The sequence below is a fragment of the Staurois parvus genome, unplaced genomic scaffold (genome assembly GCF_062004578.1).
Source record: "Staurois parvus isolate SC_StPar_1 unplaced genomic scaffold, SC_StPar_1.0 ptg002493l, whole genome shotgun sequence".
Taxonomy (NCBI): Eukaryota; Metazoa; Chordata; class Amphibia; order Anura; family Ranidae; genus Staurois; species Staurois parvus.
This window is the reverse complement of record NW_028320289.1, coordinates 5,596-23,576: the sequence shown is the minus strand read 5'-3', so window position 1 is coordinate 23,576 and position 17,981 is coordinate 5,596. Positions and strand designations below refer to the sequence as shown.

At 41.7% G+C, this 17,981-nt stretch overlaps 1 protein-coding gene across 1 annotated transcript in view; it reads right to left on the bottom strand.

Moving 5' to 3' along the window:
- LOC149430724 (class I histocompatibility antigen, F10 alpha chain-like) overlaps positions 1 to 16,594 on the bottom strand; it is a gene marked incomplete at its 5' end in the record, with an annotated part of 52,871 nt that extends 36,277 nt beyond the window's left edge. Inside the window, one exon of the mRNA XM_089666052.1 lies at positions 16,309 to 16,594. Coding sequence (XP_089522178.1) covers positions 16,309 to 16,594 — 286 coding nt within the window. The remainder of the gene's footprint in view (positions 1 to 16,308) is intronic.
- Positions 16,595 to 17,981: the final 1,387 nt, after the last annotated feature.

Sequence of the window (17,981 nt, the reverse complement as noted above, 5' to 3'; positions counted from 1 at the left end):
ATGATGGGACACTATTCCTCCCACTGATACCAATGATGGGGCACTATTCCTCCCACTGACACCAATGATGGGGCACTATTCCTCCCACTGACACCAATGATGGGGCACTATTCCTCCCACTGACACCAATGATGGGGCACTATTCCTCCTACTAATACCAATGATGGGGCACTATTCCTCCCCCCACTGACACCAACGATGGGGCACTATTCCTACCCCCTCGGCTTATACTCGAGTCAATAATTTTTCCCAGTTTTTTGTGGTAAAATTAGGTACCTCGGCTTATATTCGGGTCGGCTTATACTCGAGTATATACGGTAGTTTGGCTGATCGGTAAGGTGAGCGCACAGCTATTCTTCAGCGCGGGGAGTGCGGCGCGGGACATGAACTGGCACTGGCAAGATTTGCAGCACAAAGTGGACTTTCTAATAATTTATGATTGCATATATTTATATTCATGGTTTGTTACACAAGATATCGCTCTGGTTTGTTGCACAAGATATCGCTCTGGTTTGTTACACAAGATATCGCTCTGGTTTGTTGCACAAGATATCGCTCTGGTTTGTTGCACGAGATATCGCTCTGGTTTGTTGCACGAGATATCGCTCTGGTTTGTTGCACAAGATATCGCTCTGGTTTGTTGCACAAGATATCGCTCTGGTTTGTTGCACGAGATATCGCTCTGGTTTGTTGCACGAGATATCGCTCTGGTTTGTTGCACACGATATCGCTCTGGTTTGTTGCACAAGATATCGCTCTGGTTTGTTGCCCAAGATTTTTTCACGCTTATTATTTTGAGTTATATGCTTATTATTGACTGAATATATATTGTGGAGCGCGACACATTTAGATATAATTTTGATTTTTTTTTGCGGTTTGCAGTGCGTTTTGTGTTCTTGCATGCACGTTTTTGAAGAATTTTTTTAAAAAAAATTTTCTGTAGCAACTTGTTGCTGGGTAGATTAAAAACACAAAATGCATACAAAATACAACACATGCGTTTATTTTTGCCAATGTATTTCAGGCCTGTTTCACACCAATGCCGTTTGCTTTCTTTGCATGCACGTTTTTGAAGCATTTTTTTAATCCTTTTTTTTGGTCAACTTGTTGCTTTGCAGATAAAAAAAATGCTTCAAAAACGCAACAGATTGCATTTTTGATGTGTTTTCCATGCATTTCAGGCCTGTTTCACAGCAATGCAGTCTGTGTTTTGTTTGCTTTTCCTTTTTACACGTGTTTTTGACACTTAAAAAAAAACAAATTCTGGCCAACTTGTTGCCTGGCAGATTACAAATGCAAAACGCCTGAAAAATGCAACACATGCGGTTTTTATGCGTTTTCAATGCATTTCAGACCTGTTTCACACCAATACAGTTTGTATTTTGTTCATTTTGCAGTGCGTTTTGCACGTGCGTTTGACATTTAAATAATTTTTTTGGTCAGCTTGTTGTTTGGCAGATTAAAAACGCAAAATGCAACACATGCGGTTTTGATGTGTTTTTAATGCATTTCAGGCCTGTTTCACACTAATGCAGTTTTTGCATTTTGTCAGTTTTCCAGCTTTTTTAAAAAAATGTTTTCTTTTTTCTGTTCAACTTGTTGCTGGGCAGATTAAACACGCAAAACGCATTAGAAACGCAACACGTTTGTGTTTTGTATGTGTTTTCCATGCATTTCAGGCCTGTTTCACACCAATGCAGTTTGTCTTTTGTTCATTTTGCAGTGTGATTTTGCACGTGTTTTTGATGTTTTGAAAAATTTTTTGGACAACTTGTTGCTTGGCAGATGAAAAACGCAAAACGCAACACATGCACTTTTGAAGTGTTTTCAATGCATTTCAGGCCTGCCGTTTTGCAGTGCGTTTTGTGTTTTTGCTGCACGTTTTTGAAGCATTTTTTTAATCTTTTTTTTTTCTTCTAGCAACTTGTTTCTAGATAGATTAAAAACACAACATGCATACAAAATACAACACAAGCATTTGTGATGCGTTTTTGATGCATTTCAGGCCTGTTTCACACCAATGCAGTTTGCGTTGTGTTCGTTTTGCAGTGCGTTTTGTGTTTTTGAAGCGTGCTTTAAATCCCTTTCTTTAGCACCTTGTTGCTGGGCAGATTATAAACGCTTTCCTTCAGCCGCAGTGAAGATGAATGGTCCATTATCACAATTCTGCAGAATGTATGACGGGACGAGGCGGGTCGTCCTCTGTCACCACTTTCTGTGATCTCACTGGAACCACGTCTGCCGACCGTTCGGAAGTCTTCAGATGTAAAAGGAGTTCTGATTGGGCAGGAAGGACATAAGGGTGTGGCTTATGCAGATGACATGTTATTGTGTCACCAACCCCGGAGTAACATCACCCAATCTAATGACAACTGTCCAATATTATGGAGAACTGTCACATCTGAAGATGGGGGGGGGGGGGGGGAGGGGGTTGTAGGTTTTTTTCTTTGTTTAATGTAAACATGTTTGCTATGGAAAGATATTGTATAATGTGAGATAATGGATGTACATTACAATTAAGAAAAAATATAATAAAAAACACCAATGCAGTTAATGTTTTCTTCTCCGTTTTTGCACATGCGTTTGCTGCTTTTTTTTTATTTTTTGTTTGGCCAACTTGTTGCTTGGCAAAAAAAAAATGCAAAACGCATCAAAAACGCAACACATTCATTTTTTATGCATTTTCAATGCGTTTCAGGCCTGTTTCACACCAATGCAGTTTGCATCCTTTGAGTTTTGCAGTACGGTTTGTGTTTTTGAAGCATTTTTTGAATCTTTTTAGCAACTTGTTGCTGGGCAGATTAAAAACACAAAATGCAACACGTGAGTTTTTATGTTTTCAATGTGTTTCAGGGCTGTTTCACACCACTGCAGTTTGTGTTTTGTTTGTTTTGCACATATATTTGTGATGCTTTTTTGGCTACTTTGCTGATGGGCAGATCAAAAATGCAGAAACGCAGCACATGCATTTTGGATGCATTTTCAGTGCATTTCAGGCCTGTTTCACACCAGTGTAGTTTGCTTTCTTTGCGTTGTGTTTTTGCATGCACATTTTTTAGCATTTTTAAAAAAAAAATTTAGCAACTTGTTGCTAAACAGATTAAAAACACAAAATGGGGGGCGCATGCGTGGCCAGCTCCGGTGATGGACGCTCACTGACGGAGCTCCTCAGCCATCCCGGCCCGAACACCAACTACAACCCATAAGCAGGTCTCATACTTACAGAGGTGATGTCTCCCCTCCCGGTAACACCGGCCACTACGCCCCGACGCTGCAAATCTCCCCGTCAGCCACGGAAGCTGACAGATTTCTATCCGGCCCGCGATCCCTGCAGCCAAGATGGCGCCGACGGCCTACAGAGCGCTCCTCCGCTCCCTCACAGGACAAACAATATACTCCAGACCCGAGGATGCTGATGTCACTGTATGACGGGGACCTGGGTGAGTCTTCTCCCCCCTTGTCCTCCTCCACCATGAGCCCAGCACAGTCCAGGCCCAGAATAGAGGATCCCACACATACAGGATCCCATATTCCTGCCATCCCTCATGAGGCTCAGTCTCAGCTGCAATCCACCATGGAAGCATTTCCATCTTCTGAGCAGCCAGTCTCTGAGCCAACAATGAAGAACATGCTGCTGTCATGGAGGAAACTCTACACTGCGACATATCAGCGGTTATAGCCCCGATATCACACATTGTACAAGAACATACCAAACGGCCCAACCATAGGGGGAAACAATGAGCGCCCTATACACGGCCCACAACCACATGGCAGACGCTCACACAGAACGATTCACAACAACAACTAAACCTCCAAATAGCGGATCTGGAAGACCTCTCAAGGAGTAATAATATAAATTCCTGGCATCCCGGAATCGGTCGGCCCCGATACCCCGATGTCCGATCTTCAACAATGAATGAACACCTCATGCCGTCACTAACAGATGTGGGACTAGCGATCGGCAGAGCGCACAGAATCCCAAACCCACTTTTACACCCTCCTCAGTCCCCAGAGACACTTTGGCACGAATACATTTTTACCGTGTCAGAGAAAAGCTCATGGCGGCAATGAGAGCTCCGACATCTCTCCCACATCCGTATGTGGGCATCAAATTATATGCTGATCCATCGACAGCGACACTCAGCAACAGGAAAACATGAATCTCTGTCACTAAATCCCTCCACAACCATGACATAGGATACCAGCGGGGATTCCCCACCAAGATTACTATAAACCACACGGCAAATACTTCACTATGAGAAGTCTGGAAGCCAGCATTGATTTACTGAAGGAATGGAATATCTTGCCGGTGGAAGACCCTCAGCGCACCTCCCACCATCCTCACCATATGGACGGGGATTGGACCTGAGCAGGTTCCCCGATCCCTTACATCATCCTGCTATACATCTCCCTTTTACATTAGTAGCTGGAATGGCTCGGCCGTGTTCTCACAATCCAAGGAATGACAAGTTCTCTACACCATGACTATCTGTTACTGTCATGGCGACCGGTGTACCCCCAGATAACAGGAGATCATTTTGCTTCCCATTTCTCTTGTATTTTTAACGAGATCTTTTTATATTTTCTTTGCTCACTAGTTCTCTACTGGAACAACCCGTCCTATATTCTCCTATACCCTCCATCTGCACCAAGGCAACAGAAACCACGCAAATTGCATGTATGTGACCTAACCTCCTCTCCCAGAATCCACCCATTACCACCTTACTTCACACGAATCTCAGACTGACCGTAACAATGATCACCGTCACAAACAGATACCGAGTACAAAGGATACGATATCTCATATGAAGCAACTCCCAAACTTCTACTCACACAATTATGGCTCCTAGAATATCATCCCTGAACGTTAGGGGCCTCAACTCTCCATTCAAGAGATCCACATGAACCAAGGAAGCTCGCTCTCTCCAAGCGGACAGAATCCTCATCCAGGAAACGCATTTCACCAACACAAAAACACCCAACTTCAATATCAAGCAATTCCCAACTCTTCACCTTACATCTAACGCCTGAAAGAAAACCGGCGTTCTGACAGCAATACAAAATACAGTAAACGTCCAATTCATCTCACAATCTGCTGATCCCCAAGGAGGATTCCACATCTTGATCTGCCTCATTAACACCCAACACACGTTGGTCATCGTATACGGCCCAAACACCAACCAGATACAGTTCTGCAATCACCTAATTACCAAGATTTCATCACTCAGAAAAGGCAATCTAATCATAGGAGGAGACTTCAATATAATGGGAAATGTCCACCTAGACTCTTCTTCAGGAAACGCCGCTCTGCTCATCTCTGAGCCACTTCTTACAGACCAATGACTTATCCAACATATGGAGATGCCAACATGGGGAGGAAAGAGACGATTCATACTACTCTCCCTCTCAACACTCATACTCAAGGATAGACCTCTCTGATAAATGGACTCTGCAAGATATCACCTCATGGGAAATCGGCACAATGACATGGACTGACCATGTTCCTATAAGCATTACCCTAGGACACCCGAATAGATCTCACACCTCACGTCCCTGGAGACTCAACTCCTCTCTACTGGAAGACCCTACTAATCAGAAAACTATCATAGAAGATCACTCTCTGTTCTCTGACACAAACGACACGGCTGACATCTCTAGAACTACTCTATGGGCCACCTACAAAGCCTACATGAGGGATCCTTATGGAAATAAACTCACAAATTCTTACCCAGAGAAGGCGTCAGATTGGAGAGGTTTTAAAATCGAGGAATTGAACAAACATGACCCGAGTGATATCCATTCATCTTCCTTATTGGAGCTTAGAAATAAACTTCACTCTTTACTACGATTCAAACACGACCTCAACCTACAGAAAACTAAAGCGAAATATTATTCTCTAGGAAACAAAGCCGGATCACTACTTTCCAGATCGGTAAAACAACATCACCTCAAATCTAAAATAAATTCCGTACAACACCCCCTATCCAACGCTCCGGTAACCCACCCCCTAGACATAGCGAACACGTTTACCGACTATTACCAATCTCTCTATAATATCAGAGATGACAAAGAAACAATCCAACCGACCTCCACCTCTATACAACATCTCATGAATTCCATCTCACTTCCAGCCCCATCCCCATCTCAAGTCCAAGAAATCTCAGAACCGTTCTCCCCAAAGAAACTGAATCAGCAATTAAAACTCTACGACTTCACAAATCCCCAGGAGGAGACGGTTATTCCAACGAATATTATAAATGTTTTGCTGACATCCTCTCTCCATATCTAACGAACCTCTTCAATCACGCCGCAATCTCTGGTTCTTTACCTAACGAAATGCTACAATCTATCATCACTACCATCCCTAAACCGGGTAAAGATCCCCAACTTGTACAAAACTACAGACCCAGATCTCTCATAAATACGGATATGAAATTATCAGCAAAATTAATTGCCCACAAATTACTCTCTTATCTTCCAAACCTGATTCACCCATCAAGCAGGTTTATACCAGGAAGACAAGCCTCAGATGTCACCAGAAGAATACTCTCCATAATTCATTGCCTAGAATATCAAATACACCTTCCCTGCTCCTCTCATTAGACGCACAGAAGGCGATTGACCGCATCCATTGGGGATTTTTTACACAAATTCGGTATTACAGGATGGATACAAAATGCTATGATGTCTTTATACTCACACCCATCGGCCGGGGTTCTTAACGATGGCATATTATCCCAGCCTTTCAGCATCACCAACGGCACTAGACAGGGCTGCCCTTTATCCCCGATTGTGTTCACATTACTTATCGAACCTCTTGTGATCAAAATGAGAGAAGAGTCTATTCACAGGCATTTCTTGCCAAGGATCCGAACACAAAATGAGCTTTTTTGCTGATGATATTTTAATGGTCACCAAACCTTCCCAATCTCTGCCTCGTATCAGGTCTATACTTAACCAATATTCTGAAGTTTCCTATTACAAATTAAACGAGAACAAATCTTTAATACTGAACCTACACACACCTCTGAAAACTCAACTACGCCTCTTGAAATAATTTCCCTTTATATGGTCCAACCACTCCATACCCTCCTAGGAATTCATCTAACACCCTCCACCTCACAGATGTTTGATACCAACTATAAACCAATCCTTCAATCCCTTCCGAAAGAAATCCACTCACTTCAAATGTTTGGCCTTTCAAAATTAGGACGTATTGTGGCCCCAACAATGATTATCCCACCCAAACTACTGTATATATTTCGGACCCTCCCTATACCAGCACCCAGAGCTTTCTTCCACAATATCCAGAAACAATTCTCCCAATTTCTATGGGAATCAAAATAGATGTGTCCCGAATCTATGAATTCCTCCATTCCACAAAGGAGGAGCTGGTCTCCCCCATATACACTCATATTACTTAGCTACACTTCTTGGCCAAATATATTTTTGGTGGCATCCGTCTACAGAGGAAATGTGATCCCTTATAGAGACATCATTATTCCTTCCCCTTTATCCACAATATATCCTCACCAGAAGCTGGATAGACCACACAGGAACCTCCACTAATCCTCCTGCATTACAGCCTCCTAGCAGCCGGACCACATTCCTCTCCTACAAATCCACTGAAACAACCTCAATCCCGATCCCCATTCATTCCCTACACTCATTCCTGCCCTTTCTCAGCCTAAACACGTGGATACAATGTAATATAACCTAGTCCTAGACCTCCATTCAGCAGAAACATCGTACCCTTTCAGGTGCTCCAAAACAAATGTTTAGTACCCACAGAGGATACTTTACCTACCTAAAGATCCCCCCCTGTATCTGCTGTGAGATTCCATCGCCCTCCACTCTGCCAACCCCAGTATTCCAATACTCACAGAAATCTAAACACCCCGGAAAGGGGATCTCCATCGGGATCTCCATCTTCTACTCCTTTCTCACTAAATTAGAACTCCCCATGAGGACATCATCCCTTCACAACTGGGAATGGATTCTCTCCCGATCCTTCTCAGATCACACATGGAGTAAAACCTTTCCTGTCACCTATAAATCCTCCCGATGTGCCACACATTGGGAATCCGACCTAAAAATCCTCCATCAATGGTACTGAACCCCAATCTGACTTTCAGAAATCTCTCCTCCCCCTTCCCCTCAGTGCTGGTGTCAATGCAGAGAATGAGGCCCCCACTACATGTACTACGGCCCTACAAATCCCTGCAATCATTCTGGAAGAGTATTTGTAATGAATGTCGGAAGTAATAGGCTGCACAGTGCGCCCAGACCGGCCCGAGCGTTCCTCCATATTAGACAACGTTCCTTCTGGGCCCCGCTGGATTGTTCTCCATATTCTATTAGCAGCCAAAATAATATCACCAGACCATGGAAATCGCTGACACCCCCCCAATGACTGATAATTCATTATAGAAATACCAATGTGACAGATCTGCCAACTTATCACACCCAAAATGTGCTTCCTCATGGTGTCAGTGGTCACTTATCCCCAATTGTAAAGTTACATCTTGATGACTTCTCCTCCCCGGAGTATGCAATATTATCCTGACCGGTATGCTGTTGTTGTTCTCCCCTCTGGCTCTGACAGTTCTTCCTGTTGTTGTCATTTCTCCTCCCCTCCTCCTCCCCGTACCCTTCTCCTCCCCTCCTCCCGTACCCTTCTCCTCCCCTCCTCCTCCCCGTACCCTTCTCCTCCCCTCCTCCTCCCCGTACCCTTCTCCTCCCCTCATCCCCTACGGGTCTTAGTTGTCTGACAATTGAAGCCGATTCCATTATCACACGTTCATGTCAGTAAATGTATACATTGTTATCCTGGGAAACGATGGAATTGTTCCCCTTCACCCTCATCATCTGTACAACAAAGAGCCGCCATTGTCTCCTGTCTGATATGTTATTATATCTGCTGGAGAAACTGCAATAAACAATATAAAAACACAAAATGCAGAAAAATGCAACATGAGCGTTTGTGATGCGTTTTCCATGCATTTCAGGCCTGTTTCACACCAATGCAGTTTGTGTTTTGTTCGTCTTGCAGTGCATTTTGATGCTTTTAAAAAAAACAAAAAACAAAAAAACCCTTTCTTGTCGTTTGGCAGATTACAAACACAAAACGCCTACAAAACGCAACATATGCATTTTTTTAATGTATTTTCAATGCATTTCAGGCATGTTTCACACCAATGCAATTTGCATTTTGCAGTGCGTTTTGTGTTTTTGCATGTACGTTTCTGAAGCATTTAAAAGAAAAAAAATTTTTTAGCAACTTGTTGCTGAGCGGATTAAAAACACAAAAATGCATCAAAAATGTAACTTGTACATTTTTGATGCATTTGAAATGTTTTACACCAATACAGTTTGATTACTTTTAACCCATTTTTTTTGGGCAACTTGTTCCTTCGCAGATTAAAAATGCAAAATGCATAAAAACCGCAATACATGCGATTTTGTTGCTTTTTCAATGCATTTCAAGCCTGTTTCACACTAATGCAGTTTTTGTATTTTGTCAGTTTCCCGTGCTTTTTTTTTTTAATGTTTTCATTTTTTTGGCCAACTTGTTGCTGGGCAGATTAAAAACACAATAGAAACCCAACACATGTGCATTTTCCATGCATTTCAGGCTTGTTTCACACCAATGCAGTTTGTCTTTTTTTCGTTTTGCACGTGTGTTTTTGATGCTTTCTTGAAAAAATTTTTTAGCAACTTGTCGCTTGGCAGATTAAAAACGCAAAACGCAACACATGCGTTTTTTATGCATTTTGAATGCATTTCAGGCCTGTTTCACACCAATGCAGTTTGCGTTTTGTTAGTTTTGCAGTGCGCTTTGTGTTTTTTAAGCATGTTTTTAATCCTTTTCTTTTTTTTTTTAGCAACTAGTTGCTGGGCAGATTAAAAGCACAAAATACATCAAAAATGGAACACATGCGGTTTTGATGCATTTTCAATACGTTTCAGGCCTGTTTTACACCAATGTAGTTTGTGTTTTGTTCATCTTGCAGTGTGTTTTACCTTTTTTACCATGCGTTTTTGACGCTTTAAAACATTTTTTAAAAATATCTGAGCAACTTGTTGCTTGGCTGATTACAAACGCAAAACACCTAAAAAACACAACACATGCATTTTTTAATGTATTTTCAATACATTTCAGGCTTGTTTCACACCAATGCATTTTTTTTTTGGTTTTTGCATGCAAGTTTCTTTAGCATTTTTTTTTTTTTTTTTAGCAACTTGTTGCTGGGTGGATTAAAAACACAAAAATGCATAAAAAAATGCAACTCGTGCGTTTTTGATGCATTTTAAATGCATTTCAGGCCTGTTTCACACCAATACAATTTGCTTTCTTTGCATTTATGCTGTGCGTTGTGTTCTTGCATGCACATTTTTAAAATCATTTTAATCATTTTTTAACACATGCGTTTATGCATTTCAAGCCTGTTTCACAGTTTGCATTTTTCAGTTTTCCAGCGCTTTTTTTTAAGGTTTTCTATTTTCTGGCCAATTTGTTGCTGGGCAGATTAAAAATGCAAAACTAAATTAGAAACGCAACACGTGTGCATTTTGTATGCGTTTTACATGCATTTCAGGCCTGTTTCACACCAATGCAGTTTGAATTCTGCAGTGCGTTTGGTGTTTTTACATGCATGTTTTTGAAGAATTTTTTTGAATCTTTTTTTTTTTCTTTTCAGTAACTTGTTGCTGGGCAGATTAAACACAAAATGCATAAAAGAAACGTGCGTTTTTATGCGTTTTCAATGCATTTCAGGCCTTTTTCACACCAATGCAGTTTGTGTTTTGTTCATTTTGCGGTTTTGCATTTTGATGCTTTTATTTTCATTTTGTTTTTGGCCAACTTGCTGCTTGGCATATTAAAAACACAGAACGCATAAAAACCGCACACATGCGTTTTTTATGGGTTTTCAATGCATTCACACTAATGCAGTTTATGTTTTGGTCACTTTGCAGTGTGTTTTGCGTTTCTGCACATGCGTTTTTTTACAACTTTTTTTGGCCAACTTGTTGCTTGGCAGATTAAACAATGCATTAACGCACACATGCGTTTGTTACATTTTCAATGCATTTTTAGGCCTTTTTCACACTAATGCAGTTTGCTTTTTGTCAGTGTTGCAGTGCTTTTTGTGGGGGTTTTTTCCTCCAACTTGTTGCTGGGCAGATTAAAAATGCAAAGCACATCAAAAACACCACACATGTGCGTTTTTGATGCCTTTTTAATGCATTCACACCACCACACCTTGTTACACCAATCTTGCATTTTCACATGCATTTCTGATGCGTTTTTTATTTTAATGGGTTTTTTTTTGCCCAACTTGTTGCTGGGCAGATTAAAAGGCAAAACGCATCAAAATTGCGGCAAAGGCGTCAACAATGCACTACATGCATTTTCTGCAGCATCTCCATTAAAGTCTATTGAACGAAAAATGCAGCATTTTGCGTTTAAAAAAGTCGCTGACCCTTTCCAAAAATGCATAAAGTCTCAAAAAAGTGAACGTGTCCCATAAGAAAGCATGTTAAATGGACTGTAGTGCGTTTCTGCAAAAAGCCCTAAAAACGCATTGGTGTGAACCAGGTCTCAATGGTGAGGTGCGTTTGTGTTTTTTTAAACTTGGCAAATATGCGCCAAAAATGCAGCAAGGAGGATTTTTAACACCACAAGGGAAGCGCAACAGACCAGTGTGAACACAGACATTGAATGTAAAGGAGATCATTTTTCTTGAGCTTTTTTTTTTTTTTGAAACGCAAAAGTACTTCAAAAACTGCTCAGTATGAAAGCCACCTATTGGCTGAAAAGGTCCTAGACTGTAAGCTCCCAGGATCAGGGCCCTCCTATCCCTCTTGTATTGAACTGTATTGTCTCCCTTTATGTTGTAAAGCGCTGAGCAAACCGTTGGCGCTATATAAATCCTGTATAATAATAATAAAAAAAATTAAAAAAAAAAAACAAAACAAAAAAATCTGTCCATTTTGGTTTCTGGCCAAATCCATCCTGAATTGTCAGTTTGGGTCCAAGAATTGTCATCCCGGAGCAGCACTAGATGTAACGATGGAACACACAACCCTTCCCCCCACATACCAGCAGTCATGGTTTAGGTCTGGTTCACATTGCTGCCATTTCAGATACAACTTGAGTCACACAGAGTCGCATGTCCAGGGAAATCACATTGTTCTCAATGGTGTCCATTCACATCACATGACCCAGCATGGAGCGATTCTGGAAAGGTTTCCTGTACTACTCTGCTGCGTTTCCAGTGCCATTTTGGCCCCATAGAATATACAAACCTCATCAAGGTTGCATCCAAGTAGCGCTACATAATGGCATTGGAAGTCAGATGACAATTGTATGGCAGCAGTGTGATCCGAGACGGATATGGAGCAGAACATGTGCGGGTCTCTGGGGAGGAGCCCTTAGACTGCCTGGTGGGTGTCCCATAATATACATCCTGTACTGAATGTTTATTTGTAAAATAAAGTTTCAAATGTATATCAAAACATCAGGGAGGTATCCTTTCTCATGGAATACTGACTGCATGACCTATGTGTTCACCTCAGATGTAAGTGTGGATCCTCTTTTATCTGAATCTTGATGTTACCCGTTTTGATCATTAAACATACTACACTATTGGAGTTCTTTTTCCTCTGGGCTCATCTTTTGGCGCGGAGAGTCCCCTTCCTTTGAAGGTACCTATCTGGATTCCCACCTGAATGTTTGATCCCCTGATGGTTGGAAAATGTACTACTGGATGCAGCTAACCTAAGATGTTCACACATTGATGGAGAGAGGAAACCTGCCCTGGATAGATGACACATGGTGATGCACCCCCACCTGATGATCACATCCGCATGCAGAGTTCCTACCCCCTGAGTACCTAGGAGTAGGTCTTATATACTCCAACGCACAATAATCTGTGCTATCTGGTTAGTGCAATGTATGCGCATTTCTTCAGCCACAACAGTCACGCAAGCGAATGGTTGCTTATTGTGTCACTACAGTCACGCTATACCTCATCAACTATACTTAAGACTGTATTTCTGGTGTTTGTGATATTACTTGTCTACCATAATATGTTATAGCGCCGCATTCTTACTATATATTTTTTTTGGCATATCTTGGAGGATTTGAGGTGGTTTCCTCTTCTATGCTGGCTGCTCCCCCCCTCTTTTTCCTTTTATCACCCAGCGCTCATATGTTATCGTTTATATTATATCAAAACATCAGTTTACAATCTTGGAAGGAAAATAGCATGTAAACAAATGAAATGCTTTCCTTTTAAACCAATTCACTGTACATACAATGCAGAAAGTCAGATTAAAATAGATGCAGATCAAACTTCACGTTAGTCTTTTTTTTAACGGTATTTATATACCGTATTTTTCGCTCCATAAGATGCAATTTTCTCCCCCAAAAAATGGAGAAAAAGGTCTGTGCATCTTATGGAGCGAAAAAAAACGGTAAGTGGCATGTTTATTGATAACAATTTTGGTTTATAATTAAAACTGTCAGGTTGTGTGTCTGAACTGTACCGGTATAAAATCAGGGTATTTGAATATCTCTCAAATGAGACAAACACACTACAAATATTTTATGAACAGATCATAAATTTAGGGGTTTTCTATGTTTAAGCCCTGAGGAGTGAAACATGTTAGAGGGGTGTGGAAAATGGAAGGAGAATAAACTAAAGCTGATCGTTGGATAAATCATCACCTGTCTGACTTGTACAGTGCCTTGAAAAAGTATTCATACCCCTTTATACCCCTTGAAATTTTTCACATTTTGTCATGTTACAACCAAAAACATAAATGCATTTTATTGGGATTTTATGTGCTAGACCAGGGGTGGGCAAACTTTTTGACTTGAGGGCCGCAATGGGTTCATATATTGGACCCGGGGGCCGGACCAAGAGTAGATGAATGATGTGTATGTGTCATCCATAGTAAGTATAGTAATATTCCCCCATAGTAAGCATAGTAATTCATCCCCCATATAGTAATTCATCCCCCATAGTAATTCATCCCCCATATAGTAATTCATCCCCCATATAGTAATTCATCCCCCATAGTAATTCATCCCCCATAGTAATTCATCCCCCATATAGTAATTCATCCCCCATAGTAATTCATCCCCCCTATAGTAATTCATCCCCCCTATAGTAATTCATCCCCCATAGTAATTCATCCCCCATATAGTAATTCATCCCCCAAATAGTAATTCATCCCCCATAGTAATACATCCCCCATATAGTAATTCATCCCCCATAGTAATTCATCCCCCATATAGTAATTCATCCCCCATATAGTAATTCATGCCCCCATAGTAATTCATCCCCCATATAGTAATTCATCCCCCATATAGTAATTCATTCCCCATAGAAATTCATCCCCCATATAGTAATTCATCCCCCATAGTAATTCATCCCCCATATAGTAATTCATCCCCCATAGTAATTCATCCTCCATATAGTAATTCATCCCCCATAGTAATTCATCCCCCATAGTAATTCATTCCCCATATTAAGTCCCCCCTGTGTCAATTCACTTACCTTTGCTCCTGTCGCCGTGTTCCCGCGCCACGTAGCATGAAAATCTGTCTCCTATGAGGATCTGTCCCCCTCGACGTATCTGCGCATGTGCCAGTTTCAGGCATTAGCAGCCGATCGGCGATCTCCGGCACATGCGCAGATACGTCGAGGGGGACAGATCCTCATAGGAGACAGATTTTCATGCTAAACGGTGGACTGTGAGAGGAGCCTAGCGGGAGCCTAGCTCCGCGGGCCGGATTAAAAGGTCCGCCGGGCCGTATACGGCCCGCGGGCCGTAGTTTGCCCATTGCTGTGCTAGACCAACACAAAGTGGCACATAATTTTGAAGTGGAAGGGACATGATAAATGCTTTTCACATTTGACATTTTTCACACTCTCAGGTTTAATTTGAGGGTTTGTACATCCAAATTGGAGGATGGGGTTTAGGAATTACAGCTCTTAAGAGTAGCCATCCCCCGCTTTTTCAAGGGACAAAAAGTAATTGGACAATTGAATCAAAAGCTGTTCCATGACCAGGTGTGGGCTACTCCTTTCATTATTTCTTCATCAGTTGAGCAGGTAAAAGGTCTGGAGTTGATTCTAAGTGTGGTATTTGCACTTAGAATCTATTGCTGTGAACCTGCATCATGCGTTCAAAGGAGCTGTCCATGTGGGGGACACAGCAAACATGTGGAAAAGGGTGCTCTGGTCAGATGAGACCAAAATTGAACTTTCTGGCCTAAAAGCAAAATGCTAGGTGTGTCGGAAAACACACATTGCACATCACCCCGAACACACCATCCCCACCGTGAATCATGGTGGTGGCAGCATCATGATGCGGGGATGATTTTTTTTCAGCATGGACAGAGAAGCTGGTCAGAGTTGATGGAGCCAAATACAGGGCAATCCTAGACGAAAACCTGTTACAGTCTGCGAAGGACTTGACTTGGGCGGAAGTTCACCTTCCAGAAGGACAACAACCCAAAACATACAGCCAGAGCTACAGTGGAATGGTTTAGATCAAAGCATATTCATGTGTTAGAATGGCCCTGTAAAAGTCCAGAACTAAATCCAATTGAGAATCTGTGTCAAGACTTGACAATTGCTGTTCCCAGACGCTCTCCATCCAATCTGACAGAGCTTGAGCTATTTTGCAAAGAAGAATGAGCAGAAATGTCCCTCTCTAGATGTGCAAAGCTGGGAGAGACATCCCCAAAAAGAATTGCAGCTGTAATTGCAGTGACAGGGGTCCTACAAAGTATTGATTCCGGGGGGCTGAATACAAATGCCGCCACACTTTTCTCAGATTGTTTTGTAAAATAATTTGAAAAACATTTATCATTTTCCTTCCACTTCACAATTATGTGCCACTTTCTGTTGGTCTATCACATAAAATACCAATAAAACACATTTACATTTTTGGTTGCGACATGACAAAATGTGGAAAATGTCAAGGGGTATGAAGACTTTTTCAAGGCACTGTACAGTGTGTGGCTCTGTATTTACTACTTGATGGTTTGGATTTTTTAGATAGACAGCTCAGTTCAGGATAGCAGCATCTGTCAGTGGACTCTGGAGTCAGAGGATAGTATACACAGTGGTTTGAGCAGAGGTTTTGCCTTCTATGGGTTCATACATTTAGAAGTGGTATATACAGTACCTCTACTATACAGAGTGTTTTATCCATCATATAATTACTGTAACATATTCACACATATTTCAGAATGTACATTGCATGAATACATTGAAGCAGATGTCTCACCTCCAGTCTGATTGAATCGATTCATCACTGTCCTCACATTGTGTCTGAACACAGGTTCAGTGCCTTTAAACTTCTGTGTTTCCATATCCCAGTACTCAGGTCCTTCATTCCTCTCCATCCATGGAGTCACAGGACGGGCTCGAGAAGACTCACTATTGTAGTTCACAAATTCTCGATCATCCACGTATGCAACAACGGAGAACTCTGGCAGATCTAATCCTTTATCCGAAACCCCAGTGTAGTAATACCGCAAAGTGTGACTGTCTGAGAGAGAGAGACATACAGACTGTTATATATCACCGCACAGAGTGACTGTCAGAGAGAGAGAGAGAGAGAGACATACAGACTGTTATATATCACCGCACAGAGTGACTGTCTGAGAGAGAGAGACATACAGACTGTTATATATCACCGCACAGAGTGACTGTCAGAGAGAGAGAGACATACAGACTGTTATATATCACCGCACAGAGTGACTGTCAGAGAGAGACATACAGACTGTTATATATCACCGCACAGAGTGACTGTCAGAGAGAGAGAGAGAGAGACATACAGACTGTTATATATCACCACACAGAGTGACTGTCTGAGAGACACATACAGACTGTTATATATCACCGCACAGAGTGACTGTCTGAGAGAGACATACAGACTGTTATATATCACCGCACAGAGTGACTGTCTGAGAGACACATACAGACTGTTATATATCACCGCACAGAGTGACTGTCTGAGAGAGACATACAGACCGTTATATATCACTGCACAGAGTGACTGTCTGAGAGAGACATACAGACTGTTATATATCACCACACAGAGTGACTGTCTGAGAGAGACATACAGACTGTTATATATCACCGCACAGAGTGACTGTCTGAGAGAGAGACATACAGACTGTTATATATCACCGCACAGAGTGACTGTCTGAGAGAGACATACAGACTGTTATATATCACCGCACAGAGTGACTGTCTGAGAGAGACATACAGACTGTTATATATCACCGCACAGAGTGACTGTCTGAGAGAGAGACATACAGACTGTTATATATCACCGCACAGAGTGACTGTCTGAGAGAGACATACAGACTGTTATATATCACCGCACAGAGTGACTGTCAGAGAGAGAGACATACAGACTATTATATATCACCGCACAGAGTGACTGTCTGAGAGAGACATACAGACTGTTATATATCACCGCACAGAGTGACTGTCTGAGAGAGACATACAGACTGTTATATATCACCGCACAGAGTGACTGTCTGAGAGAGAGAGAGACATACAGACTGTTATATATCACCATACAGAGTGACTGTCTGAGAGAGACATACAGACTGTTATACAGTCAGGTCCATAAATATTGGGACATGGACACAATTCTAACATTTTTGGCTCTATACACCACCACAATGGAGTTGAAATGAAACGAACAAGATGTGCTTTAACTGCAGACTGTCAGCTTTAATTTGAGGGTATTTACATCCAAATCAGGTGAACGGTGTAGGAATTACAACAGTTTGCATATGTGCCTCCCACTTGTTAAGGGATCAAAAGTAATGGGACAATTGGCTTCATAACTGTTCCATGGCCAGGTGTGTGTTATTCCCTCATTATCCCAATTACAATGAGCAGATAAAAGGTCCAGAGTTCATTTCAAGTGTGCTATTTGCA